The 16,221-nt window shown below is 52.6% G+C and overlaps 2 protein-coding genes across 2 annotated transcripts; both read left to right on the forward strand.

Moving 5' to 3' along the window:
- Nucleotides 1-2,218: 2,218 nt before the first annotated feature.
- On the forward strand, nucleotides 2,219-2,626 carry AURANDRAFT_15234 (hypothetical protein; the record flags this gene model as incomplete). The annotated part of the gene is made up of 1 exon (XM_009043827.1): nucleotides 2,219-2,626. A coding segment is annotated over one exon (408 nt), but the record flags the coding sequence as incomplete, so codon positions are not given.
- Nucleotides 2,627-4,485: 1,859 nt separating this feature from the next.
- AURANDRAFT_68194 (hypothetical protein) lies at nucleotides 4,486-14,667 on the forward strand (the record flags this gene model as incomplete). The annotated part of the gene is made up of 7 exons (XM_009043828.1): nucleotides 4,486-4,672; nucleotides 4,699-4,766; nucleotides 6,280-6,333; nucleotides 6,502-6,513; nucleotides 10,398-10,876; nucleotides 12,838-12,841; nucleotides 14,542-14,667. 7 exons carry the CDS (start codon nucleotides 4,486-4,488, stop codon nucleotides 14,665-14,667), a joined length of 930 nt encoding a protein of 309 aa, XP_009042076.1.
- Nucleotides 14,668-16,221: the final 1,554 nt, after the last annotated feature.

The raw sequence follows: 16,221 nt of genomic DNA on the forward strand, positions 1-16,221 counted from the left end.
CCGCCGTGCGGAAAGTCCCGCTTANAACCCGGATTTCCGGATGAGCAGTGAGGAAGTCGCGGAGCTCTTGTTTACCCCATTCATTGTACCCTACTGGCGGAGACAACTCGGAATGTCGAGGATGACTTGGTTCCATTATACTACTATCGCCCTCGCTTCCAATATAGAATCCCGCTCGGACAAAAAAGTCGGGGTCACCGAACAAAAGATCGTGACGCCTACTTTCATGGACTCGGGAAGCGTGGATTGCTGCCCACAGATGGAGCCACCAGCAAAGAAGCCGCGGCTGCCGCACCCGAAGGGGGACCCTGAGGTAGCGGCGCAGAACAAAGAAATACAGGCGCAGCGCAAAGTGGCCGCCAGAAAAATAAGCAGACAAGCCGAGAGAAATGAAGCCCATATGCAAAAGTTTTCGCTGCCTGCGGACGGCTTCTATCTTCACAAGCTTGATGAGTGTGTTGTCAAGGATGCAGTGGCTAGTTATGATAAGGTCAAGGAGGGGTTCGCGGAAAAGAAGAGGAGAAATGGATGGACGACTTACTTCGGAACGGACACGACCGCGCAGGCAAAACGAAGTGGGCGATGGATGAACGCCAAACTTAAACTTAAGCTTTCTACACATGCAAATTTAAGCAACATCACAGGTACAGGTACGATGGGAGAGGTCGTATTGGCTACGGAGGAGAATGTTGACCAGCAGATAATGCATACAGACCATGACTCGGAGGCCAAAAAAGGTAAGGAAGAAGAAATTGGGTTTATCGTCATCCCGGTCACAGAAGCAGGGACGAATTTATGCGTGTCTCGGGGATCACATAAAGTTGAATATTGTAAGAAAGAAGGGGACCAATGCATCCCAGCGGACTTCTCCAACGATGCTCCGCCAATTGAAATACCATTCGGGTATGCTATGATGTGCAGCAGGAACCTGGCGCACGCAGGTGCGAGAACTGGTCCAGACCAGCCTCCGGATGGAAGGCCACGGATCCACGTCTACTGCATGGACAAGACCGGCAGTACCTTCCCCGTCAGGCACGAGAAAAACTGGCTGCTGTCTGGCCCAGCCAGGGCCATCAAAGTGCCACACCAGCTCCTCCCTTAAGAGTAAGCCTATCAAGGCGGACCTCGCCGTCGCGCACTATATCGAGACGGACCCCACTCGGCTGGGGTAGCTGCCCATTTATAGCCCCTGTTATTCTCGGCTCTTTTATTTGCCCGTTCATATTTATCTGCATTTATTTAGATATTTATTTCCTATTTATTTCCTATTTATGGCGCAAATCTATGTTGGAACCATATGGCGCAAAATCTATGTTGGAAGCCATAAGCCTTGTCGAGGACATGGTGAAAAATGGAGTCGCAAGTCTTGGTTCCATCATGCATTTCGCGAATCTACGTTGGAATCATATGGCGCAAAATCTATGTTGGAACCAAGCAATAAGCCTTGTCGAGGACATGGTGAAAAATGGAGTCGCAAGTCTTGGTTCCATCATGTATTTCGCGTCGAAGTCTTGGTTCCATCATCTATTTCATAAACTTTCTACGCGCACTAAGTAATGGGCGTGCGGGTTTTTAATCACCAGGGTATGGAGATGATCAAAGTGTCCATTGAGTGGTATTGGTTCAGGTAGCGTCGACAAACCCGCATTAGATTGTTTCCATCATAGGCATGAATATTGGTTCCATCATGCTTTTCTCGACCACTTGGTTCCATCATACGATTAATCTATCCGATTGGTTCCATCTTAGCAATCGCCCGCAATTTTATCAGCGCTTCGTTCGCGCGCATGCGGTCAACTTAGCCACTGAGATCGTTGCGCGTCTCGGCAAATTCGCTGAGATGTGGGGCTGCCAAGCCTGTCATGCCATCATATGGCAGCGCTTCGATCGAGCGGCCGATCGTGTTCAGCCGTCGTGTTAACACGATCGGTTAAAGGCGTTGCCCTAGTCATAGAACGGGCCGAAGTTAGAAAGGTTAGTTATGACCATGGCCACCGGACCTACACTATGCCCCTTTCCAGAGAAAACTTCCGCCGGCCGGGAAAAACTCAATTGGACCATCTGCTTAATTTTCGTCACAATTGCCATTTGGAGGGTCTCAAAAAATCGCAAACTTAGAAGAATTATTTTCATATGGCAGCGTGCGTTACCACAGTGGCTCACATGGTCGTGTTTGAAGCTCCAATCACGAACATGGTGCTGGGATGCCGACAAATGGAATCAGGAGGCCCAAAAGTATTACGATCATACAGCACCGATGCTATTTGATACAGTTTCAGAATTGGGGGGTTACTTCATAAAGCTTGGTCAACGCTTTTCGATGTCAAGAGGAATAATATCAGAGACCTACGTAGATGCTCTGAAACCGCTCTGCGTGGACGTCCCGTCGCGACCGTTTGAAACAATGGCTGAGGTCTTCTTGAGTTCAACTGGAAAGTCGCTAGACGACTTGTTCGAGTTTGTCGACCATGACTCGCTCGGGTCGGCGAGCCTCGCGCAAGTACACCGAGCGGTAGTTTGCAAAGATCAAGGTGGGACTCGTGAAGTTGTTGTCAAGATAATGTACCCCGAAGTGGACAAAACATTTCTGTTGGACCTCGATAATGTTCTCCTTCTTTGCAAGTTTTTGGCGCCAGAAATTTACGAACATCTTAATAGAGAATATGAAACTCATATGAACGAACTTGATTTTAGAAGTGAGGCGCGGAGTCTAACCCGAATTACCCAGTCGATGATCCATGCAGGCTTTGCTCCGCATGAGGTGGTCATCCCACAGCCGCTCATGCCGTCGACGTGCACTACTAGAAAAACTTTAGTAATGGACTTTTTGCCGGGATTGAGCTTTCAGTCAATTATTGCACGCGATGTGGACGCTTTCGCGCGTGCCCTCGGCCTCAGAGACGCACAAGAGCTTCGCGAACAATTCAACGCAACTTCTGGAGCAAAGGAAATCGGGCGTTCGAGCATGGATAAGAGGGGCCAAGAGCTCGGTGATTGTGCCGCCCCGAAACACATCAACTGGAACGATATATCCCGAGCAAAACGTGTCAGCGAAATGTCGTCCCAGATCAAAAATTGGTCTGTCGCAGTTCACAATGGATTTATTCTTACTGCACGTGGGATTGGGGCACGTGCGTTCCTCTCTGAAAGCTTTTTGCAGATGCGACAGTACCAGAGATCGCAGGCAGAGGAGCTTCAGCGAATTTTGGATGTCGTCGTGCAGGTGCACGGGCATCAGATGCTTCTCGACGGATTCGTCAACATCGATCCTCATCCGGGGAACATTTTAATCGCACCGGATGGTCGGGTTGGCCTCATTGATTACGGACAGTGCGTTGAATTCTCTATCGAAGAGCGACGCGGCTTGTGCCGCGTGATCAGGGCGCTAGGTTCGGGAGATAAACTCGGCGCCGTCGCGGCAATGCGTGCTCTGCCAGGCGGATACAAAATTCAGAATGACTGCTGGCAAGCTGTATTCAAGTGGGCCGAAGGGACGTTCGACAAAGTGGATTTTACACCCCTTCCATATGATGATGGCGGCTTCACACCTACCACCTTCGACGGAGTCCATGAAAGACACATGGAGATAGTCGTGCCACGATGTGTGACATTTGCGCGTCGATTGACACATGTCCTCATGGGCATGGGCATGAGCTTTGGGGTGCAAGTATCACTAGCATCGTCTTGGCGCGCTTTTGTCGCTGAGGTCGACAAAGCGGTTGTTTCCAAGGAATTTTCGGAAACTAGCAATGTAGACGTTGGCTGTTTTGGACGACTTTCCGGGTGCGTCGTCCAAGGCCCGCCTCGATGTTGCTGAACCCATGTCGTCTCCTACCCGGACCAGTGGCTCATCGTCTACACGCGCAAGCCCGGGCCCGTAACGGAGCAGCGCATATAGAAAAAAGTCATGCTTGTGAAAAATTATAATGGGCCGGACCAAAATACCGTAACATATCCCGCCGGCGGGATATGTTAAACGCCGCTTCAACCTTGGCTTCGACCTCCGCCGCTTGCCCTTCAAAGGCCTCGCTCGAGCGAGCGTAGAAGAACCCCCCCGGGGCGCCGGCGGGGGGGGGAGATGCGACCTAGAACCGACATTCCTATAATAGTAGCCTATTACTATTTCATCAAGCTAGACTAGTGAAACAAGCATGCGATGGATGCGCTGGTTGGCGGGAGACTGGACTAAGGTAACTTGACTGGCTTAGCTTGAAGTTGGCAATGCATTGGGCTTGTATCTATAGCTTGATTTTAGGATAGTCACGGTGAGCGACGGAGGATACATATCTGGATTTTCGACGTGGTCTTCACCCCCGCCGTCGTCGAAGTCGTCGTCGCCGGCCATTGCCAGGCCGCGGCGGACCGCCGGCGGCGCGCTCCCGCGATACGTCTTCGAGTGGTGGCCGCGCGCTTCCCGCGCCGCCCGACTTTCGCGTCGCGACGCGTCCCTAGGTACTTTACGAACAAGGTCGAATTTTCGGCAAGATGCGGCTATCGGCTCCTGCTCTGGACGGGACCGCTGCCGGGCGCTCGTCCCTCCCGAGGCTCTGCAACGACACAAGCCTCGAGAACCTGCACCGCGGCACGCGGAACGTGTCCAGTCGGTACGCGAAGATCCTGGCCCTCGTGGTGTCGCTCGACGCCGAAGGCGTCGACGCCGTCGTCGAATCCGGTGTCCGATACCTCTTTTTTAGTCAGGTCTTCTGTATCGTTTGGGTCGCGTTCGTCAGGTCTACGCGGACATGGACGCAGCGATTGTCTCGAAGGTATCGCTCGACGGCTTCGCGGTGCCTCGTGTCGGGGACGGGTCGGCGTCCGTCGTCTTCGCCGGCCTCGCGAGACGCACGTCGCCGCCGTGGCAGTATTCCAGCGCGTCCCTCGCGGTCCGCGACGACGCCGCCGCGCACCAATTCTTCGAGTCGTGGTACGCGGAACGCTGCGGCGCCGAGGAACAGGTCGCGCTTTGGGATGCGGCCGTCGCGGCGTTCGCGGCGCGAGGCTGCGTCGCGTCGACGACCGACGACATCTTCTCCCCGCCCTCGGGCTACACTTCCCCCTACGAGGTCCTCCTCGAGAGCCCGAGGCGGAAGACGGCGTTCGGGAAATGGGCCGTCGACGAGACATGCGTGCGAAATGCGTCGGCGGTGTCGCTGATACCGCCGGGGCGGCGCGGCGCGCGATTTTTCGACTCACGCGCCGCTTGCGAACGCGTGGACTGCCTCTTCGTCCGCCTCGACTACTCGGACGAGCGGCGCATCCACCGGCATCGGCCGCGTCCCGCGAGTGGTTCCAGACCATGACCCACCTCCTCGCGGCCAAAAACGAGACGACCCACCTCCTCAAAGTCTACGACGCGCCGCCGGCTCCGGTTCCCGACGCGCCGACATCACCGAATGAATTCAATCTCAGCGAGAAACTCAGAAACTGGAGTCCCGGCAACCTCAGTTGGCGGGCGCTCCACACGACGCGGCATCCGCGCGTCGGCGTCCCGGACTTTGGTGTCGCCTCGCTCTGCGACTGGATCATCTTTCGAGAGAACGGGACGTGCGGTTTCCGGACGTACCTCGTCCGGCGGCGGAGGGTCCCACGGACCGTGTGGCTCGGGAACCGCAACTTCTACGGGCGGCGACGCGATCCGCTTCTTCGTGAACCGCGTGCTGCCGCGTCTGACGCGTCCCGTGGTCCTCTACAGCGGGTCCGAGGACTCGACGCTCCCCCTGCAAGTCGACGCGCGATTCGGACCGAACGACGACGCGAGCGTCCTCGAGGTCTTGAACTCGCCCCTTGTTGAGCGCTGGGTCGTGGAGAACCTCGTCACGGGCGGCGTCGACTGGCCACACCCCTTCCCTTCTTGCTCAAACAACAATTATGACACCTCTAATTGATGTTTCTGGTGGTTCTGCTAATATCACAATTGACCGTGATACACATATCTCTCAATTTACTCAAATTAAAAAATTTCCTTACGTCACACTATGGAGATGACACTGCACTCCCCCGTAACGTCGACATCAACGTTTCTTGTTACCCTAGTTTGGGGTATCTCTCTCTAAGAGGAGAGAGACAGAAGATATATCTCGTACTTGAGTAACCTGGAACGTGGGCGTAAAGGCGAGCCTGCTCGACGGAAGCAAGTCGACGGAGGTCGGATTAGAGGATCCCGAACGGGCCGACCAGACTCGGGGTGTGAGTGTTATAGGATGCAAAGAATATAGACTGACCTTGCTGTCTGTCTCTCTCTCTCTATCTCTATATCTCCATGACTATACTGTAGTACAGTACGCTACACTACCACTACCCTACTACCATCATGCTAGTACTGTACCTACCCTAGTTAGGCTCTCCTTCCCGTTCCCCCTCCTTTATAATCAGTTACTATCATATGACTGCGCTACCGTAAGGTAGCACACTGAGCTTCCCCTCTCACCCACTGTGCCTATCCTGCTACTACGGACTGTACCTTAACGTCAAGTTGATGTACGGGACTTAGTTTCTTTACAGGTTATGGCGCGGGTGCGTCGTTAGACGTACCCTTCCCACTTGTGCGAGAGACTGCTCTTGTTTGTGTGTGTGCCAAGAGGTGCTTGTCACACCTGTCCTTAATTGTGAGCCTGGTACACATTCACACATAAAAATACCCGTCAGCTATGGCTGACACCGAAGAACAACTCGATAACATATATGGCGACGATAAAGTCCGAACAAAGTCGTTTGTCGACTCCCAACTTAACACTTTCCTTGATGGCCACAGATTTCAAGTGAACCATACGGCAGAATTCAACTTGGGGCGTTTTAATAAGAACGTCAGTAACCCTATGTTTGCCAACTTCAGTCAGTATGCCACATATGAAGACTTGGTTCGATCTCCCTCTAACGACCCAAATCTGTACGCGCGTTTGCGTTGTCATACCATGTCAAAGCTTGAAGAGGCTTTTGATGAGCTCATCAAGGCCTGTTATAGACAAGGGCGTAACGACTCGCCTTTCGACCCACCTCCAGCTACTCCTCCCGCAAACTACGAACCAAGACCTAGGCCTATCTGGACCAAGGAGTTCATGCTTTCGGCGTTGCGTCAGTGGCGTTACATGCCTAACAAGGTTAAAACCGGTAGTGGCCCCCAGGGCAACAAAGTGGTTAACACCGACAACAGATGCATTAGGCCAGATGGCTCATTCATCGACCCCGCTAACGCGGGCGAACGTTTGCTGTTTGCCCGGGCCATGGCCGTGTGGTTGAATGCTAGTTCTGCGGAGAGAGGCTTTGCGCTGGAGAAGATTGACGACAATCGACCCAGGAATGTATGGTTCCTCACCACCGAGTCAAACAGCCTTGTTGTCAGAGAGACGCAGGACGGCGGTGTCCGGCCATACGGAGTGGTCGCCAAGCGCGGCAAATTCTGGTTTTTGATGATGAATCGCGCTGTTACGAACCATCGAGAAGAGACGAGAAATCCTGTCTTCGACGATCTCAAGTGCAGCGAGTTTGCTGCTTTGTACTGCTCCATCCCTAATGGCTTTGTCAGGAAAGACAAAAAGATGGAACTCATTCATGGAGGTAATCGGTTGCCAAAGCCGGTCGATTTCGAGTGGGGGTGTCAGGGCCTTGCGGGTCTGCTCCAGAGGTTTTGTGACATTGATGGATCCAATCAGTCGGCGGCCAAGGATCTGCCCTGCTGGACGGAAATTAAACACCTGGTCACAAACTATGGTATTCCGAACCCCTTTTGGGCCATCCACACCCTGGTGAAAGCGACAATGGATGTGGTACCTTCTTCCAACAATGAGGAGCACATATCTACTTTCAACAAGACCAATTACGAGTCTAAGTACTATGCGGACCATTACATTTCGTACCTTAGAGGCTATCAGACTTTCATGGAGAAGAATGGTGTCACTGTGATCGATGATAAGCTGCTCACTAAGTTTCAGGATGACTTCTTGCCACAGCATAAGGATCAAGGTAGGGATGGATATGATTCACAGCTCTACTTGCTCGCAGACGCGCGGCGTTGTAGCCGTGATGGCCTCCCCACACCTCACATTCCTCCTGCTGTCGCTAGCGCATGGAATACTTTCTCCGATCTTCAGCTCTATCTAACTACGTTAGGTAACAAATTTCGGAGAGGGGGAGGACATACAGCATGCTACAGAAGTCCAATGCCAATGAAATATAGCGTACACAGTCTTAATGACTCATCATCTATGCAATTTGGTACAAAACGCAGCATCCATGGCTTGATGCCACAGCATTCCTGTCTCCTTCATCATGACCATCACTAAAGGTAAAATATGATCCGTGCTCTGGCTGTATCGAGAAACGCAACCATCAATGGCATTCCTGAGCTTTTCCCGCCTTGAGATTGGGATTAGTGCTGCAAAGGTAGTGGAAATTTTGTTACTCTGGTGGCCATTGTCCCCTGTGAGCTTGTAGTCTGGTGCATCTTCCTTGCATGTCCCACGCCCATCCCATCCCCTGTTGTGGATGTCGATTTGCACAAAATTCTGTACCTTCTCGATCAATGCTATGTCAACATCAAGCACACCACTGCCTGGGGGAGCAGTATATGTAGGGCTAAGGATCCTGTCCATTTCCAATGAAGCTTTTTTACTAGCTGCCCGCATCTGCCTGCTGTGTGGTATCAACCAACTGCCCTTGCACTGTCGCGGGAGTCCAGCATTGTAGGCTGTAGCAAGCCACTGCTCTGTCAGTTTGATGGTAATGCTGTGGAAGTCCTCCACACATTTCATTGACATCTTCGAACGTAGGTCCATGGCGCACACCCAACGCCACGGCGTACCCACAAACTCACCCATCTCCATCAATGCTTCAGTTAGGCATGTTCTCCATATTTGCCCATGGTCAATGGACCGAATCCACCATGTCATGGCCTCTGCCAATGGGCCTTTTCTGACCTCGTCCCCCGCCAGCGGACTTTGCTTGCAGAAGTCCCTGTAAGCACTCGTCATGTTCTTCACAAAGGTCCACTGGTCCTTGCTCAGAGCCTCAGGGCATGATTCGGAAGGCAGAGATAGGGCTCTTTTTATGGCTCTATTTACATCTTTACCAAACGAGAGAGACTTCAGATTGTACGGATGCCTTTTCGCAGCATTTTCCAAGACAAGATCCCCAGGTGACTGTTGCTGCGGCTGTGGCTGTGGCTGCTGCTGTGTCTGTGGCTGTTGTAGCACTGGTGCTGACTGTTGTGGTGGCTGTAGCTGTCCCGGCTGCATCCGCTGCTGCGGTGGCTGTAGTTGTAGTGGTGCTGGATGTTGTGGCACTGGTGCTGGATGTTGTGGCACTGGTGCTGGATGTTGTGGCACTGGTGCTGGATGTTGTAGCACTGGTGCTGGCTGTTGTGCTAGCTGTAGCTGTCCCGGCTGCATCTGCTGCTGCTGTGGCTGTAGTTGTAGTGGTGCTGGATGTTGTGGCACTGGTGCTGGATGTTGTGGCACTGGTGCTGGATGTTGTGGCACTGGTGCTGGATGTTGTAGCACTGGTGCAGGCTGTTGTGCTAGCTGTAGCTGTCCCTGCGGCTGTCGTACGAGTCCATGCTGGACAAGAAGACCATGTGCCTGCTGTAGCTGCTGCTGTAGAAGTCCTGCCCCCTCCTGTAGCTGTGCTATATGATTAACCATTGACTGGACCATCTTCTTGAAGTGGCGGCCCTCTATCACAGACTTTGACCCGGATGCCCGCTCCGTCGTAACCCTCCCGCGGATATCAGCTGGCATATACCTCAGCACATGCTCCTCCAGTGGACCATCAGTATCCAACACAAAGAACTTCCTCATCTCTAAGACCGATTTTCCAGTACCCCTTTTACCACCTCCACCTTGAGGCTGCTCGTATCCCGTACCCGCCGCTGCTCCCGCGGGCCGCGGGACCCGCTGCCCACGGGGCGGCGGGATGGTCCGCATGACCTATGGGAACGGACAAGGTGTCGGGAAGGAACAAGAGGGGCGAACGAGGGCCACGCACCACAGCGGTCGGGCGGAACCCGACGACAAACCAACCGCCAAACCAGAAAACGATATCGCTCCAGCATCTTAACTGCCACTGCAAGAGCTTTGCGGTCCGCAAACCCGCTTAGGATTCCTAGGATATGCGTCATATCATGCATAGGTTTATTCAGCGAATGCTTATCAGATTGATATGCTCTATATGTGAAACAAGAATGATAGACTCAAAAAAATTTAAAAGACAATTCAAAAAACTTGGGGCCGGCGTCGGACCCCGATCGCCAGGCCGTCTTCGAGGTCTCCGACCCGGAGGTGTGCTCCCGGATCTCGGACACCGTGCGCGGTGGTGGCGCCGCGGCGACGGGCGTGCGCGACGACGCCATGGACAGCGACGACGAGCCCGCGGCCGACGAGCCCGCGCAGAGCGTCGTCGAGTAGGCGGACCCGGAGAAGTGGACCGCCTTCGACTCGCCGGGCACGGTCGGGACCACCGGCTACCCGCCCTTGGACCACGCGAAAAACCTGCCCCTGGTGGACTACTACCAGGCGCGGCAGCCCGCGGGCGACGCGCGCGACGCGACGCCGGTCGCGCTCTGCTCGTTCGTCTTCAAATCGGCGGCCGGCGGCGGCGAGCAGTTCACTCCGGCGCCAGCGCCCGCCGCCGCGCCGGCGGCTACTCCGGCGCCGGCGCCCGCGCCGGCGCTCGAGGAGGATTCGGCGTCCACGGCGCCCGTCTCTCGGGCGCCCAGCCCGTCGCCGCAGTACGCCGACGACGACGACGACGACGACGTGCTGGCCTTCGACCCGGGCCTCGGCCGCGGCGACAAGGCCAAGGCCAAGGAGGACGTCGACGAGTTCGGCGTGCCCGTCGCCGCGCCGGCGGCCGCGCGCGAGCGCGGCGGCCGCATGGCCGTGTGGTTGAATGCTAGTTCTGCAGAGAGAGGCTTTGCGCTGGAGAAGATTGACGACAATCGACCCAGAAATGTATGGTTCCTCACCACCGAGTCCAACAGCCTTGTTGTCAGAGAGACACAGCGCAGGCGTTTCCCTTACTCAGGCAACGTGTACCTACAACGTGGGCTGCTACACTGGAGGCGAGCTTAAGCTGCCTAGTTTCGATGAGAGCCCTGCTCAATCAGAGCTTCAGAACGTTTGTCAACAGACTTTCAGTCTTCACTCTAAGGCAGTAGCGGAGCTTGAAGTCTTTGATGGAGTACTCTTCAACATCTCTAGTTTTTGTTCAAACAATAAACTCTCCAACACCCAAACTCTTGTCGATCACCTTAACTCTGTGCAGCCTGGTTGCATTGACTTTAGCGATCACGCTCTTATGACTTACAAGGATGTCAATTTTGAGTTGGAATCTTGTTATCTCTCCCGGTCATCCTACCTTGGATACGTAAACGGCGAAAATGTGAAAGGCAACAAAGTATACTCCATACAACGAGCCTCTCCTACCTTCACTAGTTGGGCGAACATCCTTATTCTAGATGACAGACACAAGAACAAGATGTTTAGAGGGATACGCGGCTTGACTTTCAATGAAATCCTCCGGATCAATCACCTCGCCGAAGAGCAAGAAGATTTCCTGAGATCTATTTCTGAAGATCAAGCCTACACCTACATAGCTAACGCAGTGCCCTCTGGAATGCTTCATGCCGTCTATAAAGCGGTCATTGATGATTTGGATGGTGGCTTAAACCGCGGGGGAGCGTACTATGTTCTTTCCAATCTAGTCGCATTCAAGACACCAAAGAAGAACACAGCAACGCACTTGATTGGCAGAGTTATGAATTGCATGTTCCAACCAAAGAATGATACGGGACATGCTCTGAACAATTCCTATTCTGAATTTCCAAAGATTGATACTGATGTGTCCAAGAAAAGGAATGTGCGCACTGCAAAACACAATACTACTACCCGCGATACCACTGAAGCTGCTAGTAAGAAGCGTATGCGTGACTTTCATCGCATCTATCACTGTAACAATGACGTTGCGGCTAAGACAATGCAGTGTACTACCAACCATCGTCTTCTTCCTGGTGATATTAAGCACAAGCAAAATTGCATGGAATGTTCCATTTGCAAGAACGATAAGAACCCTCGCCGACACTTCAACAAGAACTTACCCAAGAAAGAAGTTTCCTTGTCCGTTGGTGAGGGCTACTCTTTTGATGGGGCAGACTTAACTCATATCTCCCATCAGGGTTTTCGCTATGTGCTTAACTTTATCGACATTGTCAGCAAGACGAGAGTCGCTTACTATGTGAGGTCTAATGCAACACATGAGTTCCGTGAAGCACTTGAGTATGTGAAAACGTACTCTAAGCAATTCACCGGCAATGAGCTGAAATACCTGTACTCAGACATGTTTTCAACTTACATGGAGTTTAGAAGTGACGATGGCATTGCTGCATTTCGCAATGAAACTGGAGTTACCCTGGAAGTGTGCCCTCCTTACATGCATTGGAAAAATGGTGAGGTTGAATCCTCCATTCATGAATGTAAGAAAGGGACTAGGGTCCGTCTCCGTAATTTCAATCAGCAGCTAGCTCGCTTGAAGAATCATCGATACATCAGAGACACAAACGACTACTGGCCATGGGCTTGGGAACACACGTGTCAAAGCTTTAACTCACTCGCGTCTGTAGCACTAGAAAAACGTTACGGTGTAGTTCTAACACCCTGGCAACTGTTTACTGGTGACACTGGCCATCACAAACTGACACTCCAGCCTTTTGGCGAATTCTGTTACAGTCTTGTACAGAAGGAGAACCGCGATGGGTCACTCGGTGAAGTTAGAGAGTCAGCGTATTTCCTCATCCATGGGCGGATGAACTCGTTGAAGAACAAGTTCACAGACATGCCCAGAGCGCAGGTATGTCTGTTCAATGATGGCAAGATTCGAACCACAGGCTCTGCGATCTTCCCATACGAGCTATCCAATGAACTTCATGATGGAACCAGGAAAATAATCTTAGATCCTGCTTTACCACAGCCACCTGAAGAAGAAACGGCGGATGTCTCTGATGGGCATGGCTGGACTCAAAGGACAATTCATCGCACCTCAGACGAATTCCAGCAAACCCTGTCCGATATCGACATGGACCTAAATAAGGACCCGGATCCCATGCAGATAGATCGGCAAAGAAACAAAATAGCCAAGGCACATGACGTGCCTAGGAAGTCATATGTTCCGGACCCAAGTGACTATCCGGATACAAAGGACAACCCGAATGAAGCGGCTTTCTCTCCAGAAGAGGAGGACTCCGGGGGAGAAGCTGACATGGAACATGGTCAGCAGAAAGAAAAGAATGAAACCCACCCACCCGTCCCTGAAGAGCCCATGCGATATGGGGCCGATGGCAACTACGATCAAGACGACACATATGAGCAGGCGCACAAGGATATACCGCTTGAGTGCCGGCCACTCCCGTGGCACCTGCGTAAGCGCCGGCGTTCGCCGGTTCAACGTTTCAGCTTCGGCACTGACATCAGCAGGGCGGACTCTCGTTGGGACGAGTCTCTGCTTGTGATTCCTTCTATTGGCGAGTTACTCGAGGCGAATGCTGAGGTTTACGTCATGCCTGGCGCAACTCATCATGTGCGTGCTCACACTCGCTATAAGGCGTACCGACGCGCCAAGACCCTGCCGGAGTATTTCGCTTACGGCGGTACTCACGAGGACTACCGAAACGATGTTTGGTATGGCATTCTGCGCTTCTTAAACCCTGAGCTCTATGCTCTGCAGTACTCTCGCGGAGCTAACTGGAGCAAGCTTAGCTCCGGGGGAGAAAAAGGTATGCCCAAGATGGCAGGTGAAGCTTACGCTTGCTATTATCAGTCAGACTCAGCAGAACCTCCGATAGTGCCAGATAAATCCTCTCTTTGCGACGAGAAACTTTTACGCGAGGCAAGAATACAGCGGAATCTCGTAGAGGACTACCAGCGTGCCAATATGTTAGGCATGACACATGATCAGTACCATACAGTCAAGTATGACTCTTATAGTTTGGTGAAGAATCCAGAAGCTCATTATGCAACTAACTACGATGTTCATGAACAACTAGTGGACTACCTTACTCTCTTGACAAATCAAGTCATTGAGAATACTGAGGATGGTGCAGCTGCGATTCCACAGGCTACAGAGATCTTCTTAGCCCTATACACTGTCACTAAGGAAGACATTCGAATTGATACGAGCAAGCTAGCAGACCTAGCAAAGACACCAATTGAGCAAAGACCCAAAATGATAGAGGCCATAGCAAAGGAAATACATGACCTCTGCTCTATTGGTGCATTTGAACTAGTTCCTATGCCTGATCGCGCTAGACCCATTGACTCAAGAATTGTCCTCAAGGTCAAATATAGAGCCGATGGAGCTTATGACAAGCACAAAGCTCGCCTCGTTGCGCGCGGCTTTCTTGCGCGCCTTGGCGTAGACTTCTTTAGCACTTTCAGTCCCATGGCTTCTCTTACCGCTGTACGAATGATGTTCTCCCTGGCAGTTAATCAAGGCTTCGATATTTGGCACTGCGATTGCTGTCTGTCTCTATATCTCCATGACTATACTGTAGTACAGTACGCTACACTACCACTACCCTACTACCATCATGCTAGTACTGTACCTACCCTAGTTAGGCTCTCCTTCCCGTTCCCCCTCCTTTATAATCAGTTACTATCTTATGACTGCGCTACCGTAAGGTAGCACACTGAGCTTCCCCTCTCACCCACTGTGCCTATCCTGCTACTACGGACTGTACCTTAACGTCAAGTTGACGTACGGGACTTAGTTTCTTTACACGAGAGTCGAGCCCGATGAAAGCCTCGATGAGATTCTACCCCCGGCGAGATTTTGGCCGAGGGTCGCTCGACCTTCAACTAGTGTTAGAGAACTGCAGGAGCCGGCAGATGCAAGTACGCGACACGTTGGAAGGCTCGGGCCGCCCGCGCATTCAACGACGCACTCGGCGCCTTTGCAGGGCACGAGAGTCGAGCCCGATGAAAGCCTCGATGAGATTCTACCCCCGGCGAGATTTTGGCTGCGTGCGAAGACATGGCGAACTCTCCCTAAATCCATTTAAGGAGCGTGGGCCGGCGCTCATTCGCTTGCAAGCCGCCACGCCCTTCGAGCAGACGCGCCGTTGGCCCCTTAGGGCTACCCAGAGATCTCTTTGTTCAAATGGTGATATACGACCAATGAAAAGCGAGCTCATTTGGACGCCTCCGAAGCGTCGCCGTTCGCCGCGACCGCCCCACGCGGAATCCCCAGGGAGACGCCGCCACAAAAGTCGCGTACGCTAGAAGCTACAAAGGGCCCTTTCGCCATACTAATTCAGTCGAAATTTGAAGACTTCACAAAGTTCACTATGAGTCGTGCTTTGACAAGTCGAGATTTGGTCTTGCCAAAATGTCAGGGAAAGTCAAATGACAGCTAGCTGGATATTGTTCAATTACGGGAAGGTGCAATATTTGGGGGGATGCCAATTTAATGTATGACTGTGCCAACTCGCGTGCGAATGTCGATCCAAGCCGAATAGCACTGAAGTGAAGTGTTCATACTTACTGACATTTGCGCAGCATTTCAACTCGCAATGGAAACAGATGGAATATCTTCGGGTAAATGTCGTCGGATCCATATTTTTGAGAGCCAAGATCCCTCTGAGGCACACTCGTCCAATCAGACATGCTGTTTCTTGTTCTCTTGCTATTACAAGATTCCTCTATGAGGCAATGCCAAACTTGATGCAGGCCAGGTGACACTAGGTATCGAAAGGGTGACACTAAGTATCGAAGTGGAACTAATTCCCGAAGAGAGTCGGCATTCGGGTCCGCCGCAAGTATGCTTGTCTCGCCGCGACGGCCTCGATCTCAGAAAGCTCAGCCCAATCTCCGTCGTCAAAATTGATCTCCCACAGCTTCATCCGCCGCATCTGCCCCCCCCGCCGATACTTCACGTCCGCGCGATATATCTTGGTGACGCTGCCATCGTACGCTTTGCCCTTGTTGTAGAACTTGGTGACGCGGTCGCCATTCTCCGGCACCGCCCCCAGGCCAAACTTTCTTTTGTTAAAGGTGCCGTACGCCTCCTTGTACCAGCTCTCGTCTTCGGCGAGCTCCAGGACCGTGTACAGCGGACATTGGACTCGCCCGGCGTGCACGACCCATTCTGACGACGCCCTTTGACGGCACACTTTCGCGATTTTGCTGCGCGTACCTTCTGGGGGTGTGAACCGTTTTCCCTTGAGTTCCGTCGTCCATG

The sequence above is a fragment of the Aureococcus anophagefferens genome (genome assembly GCF_000186865.1).
Source record: "Aureococcus anophagefferens unplaced genomic scaffold AURANscaffold_72, whole genome shotgun sequence".
NCBI classification, from domain to species: Eukaryota; class Pelagophyceae; order Pelagomonadales; family Pelagomonadaceae; genus Aureococcus; species Aureococcus anophagefferens.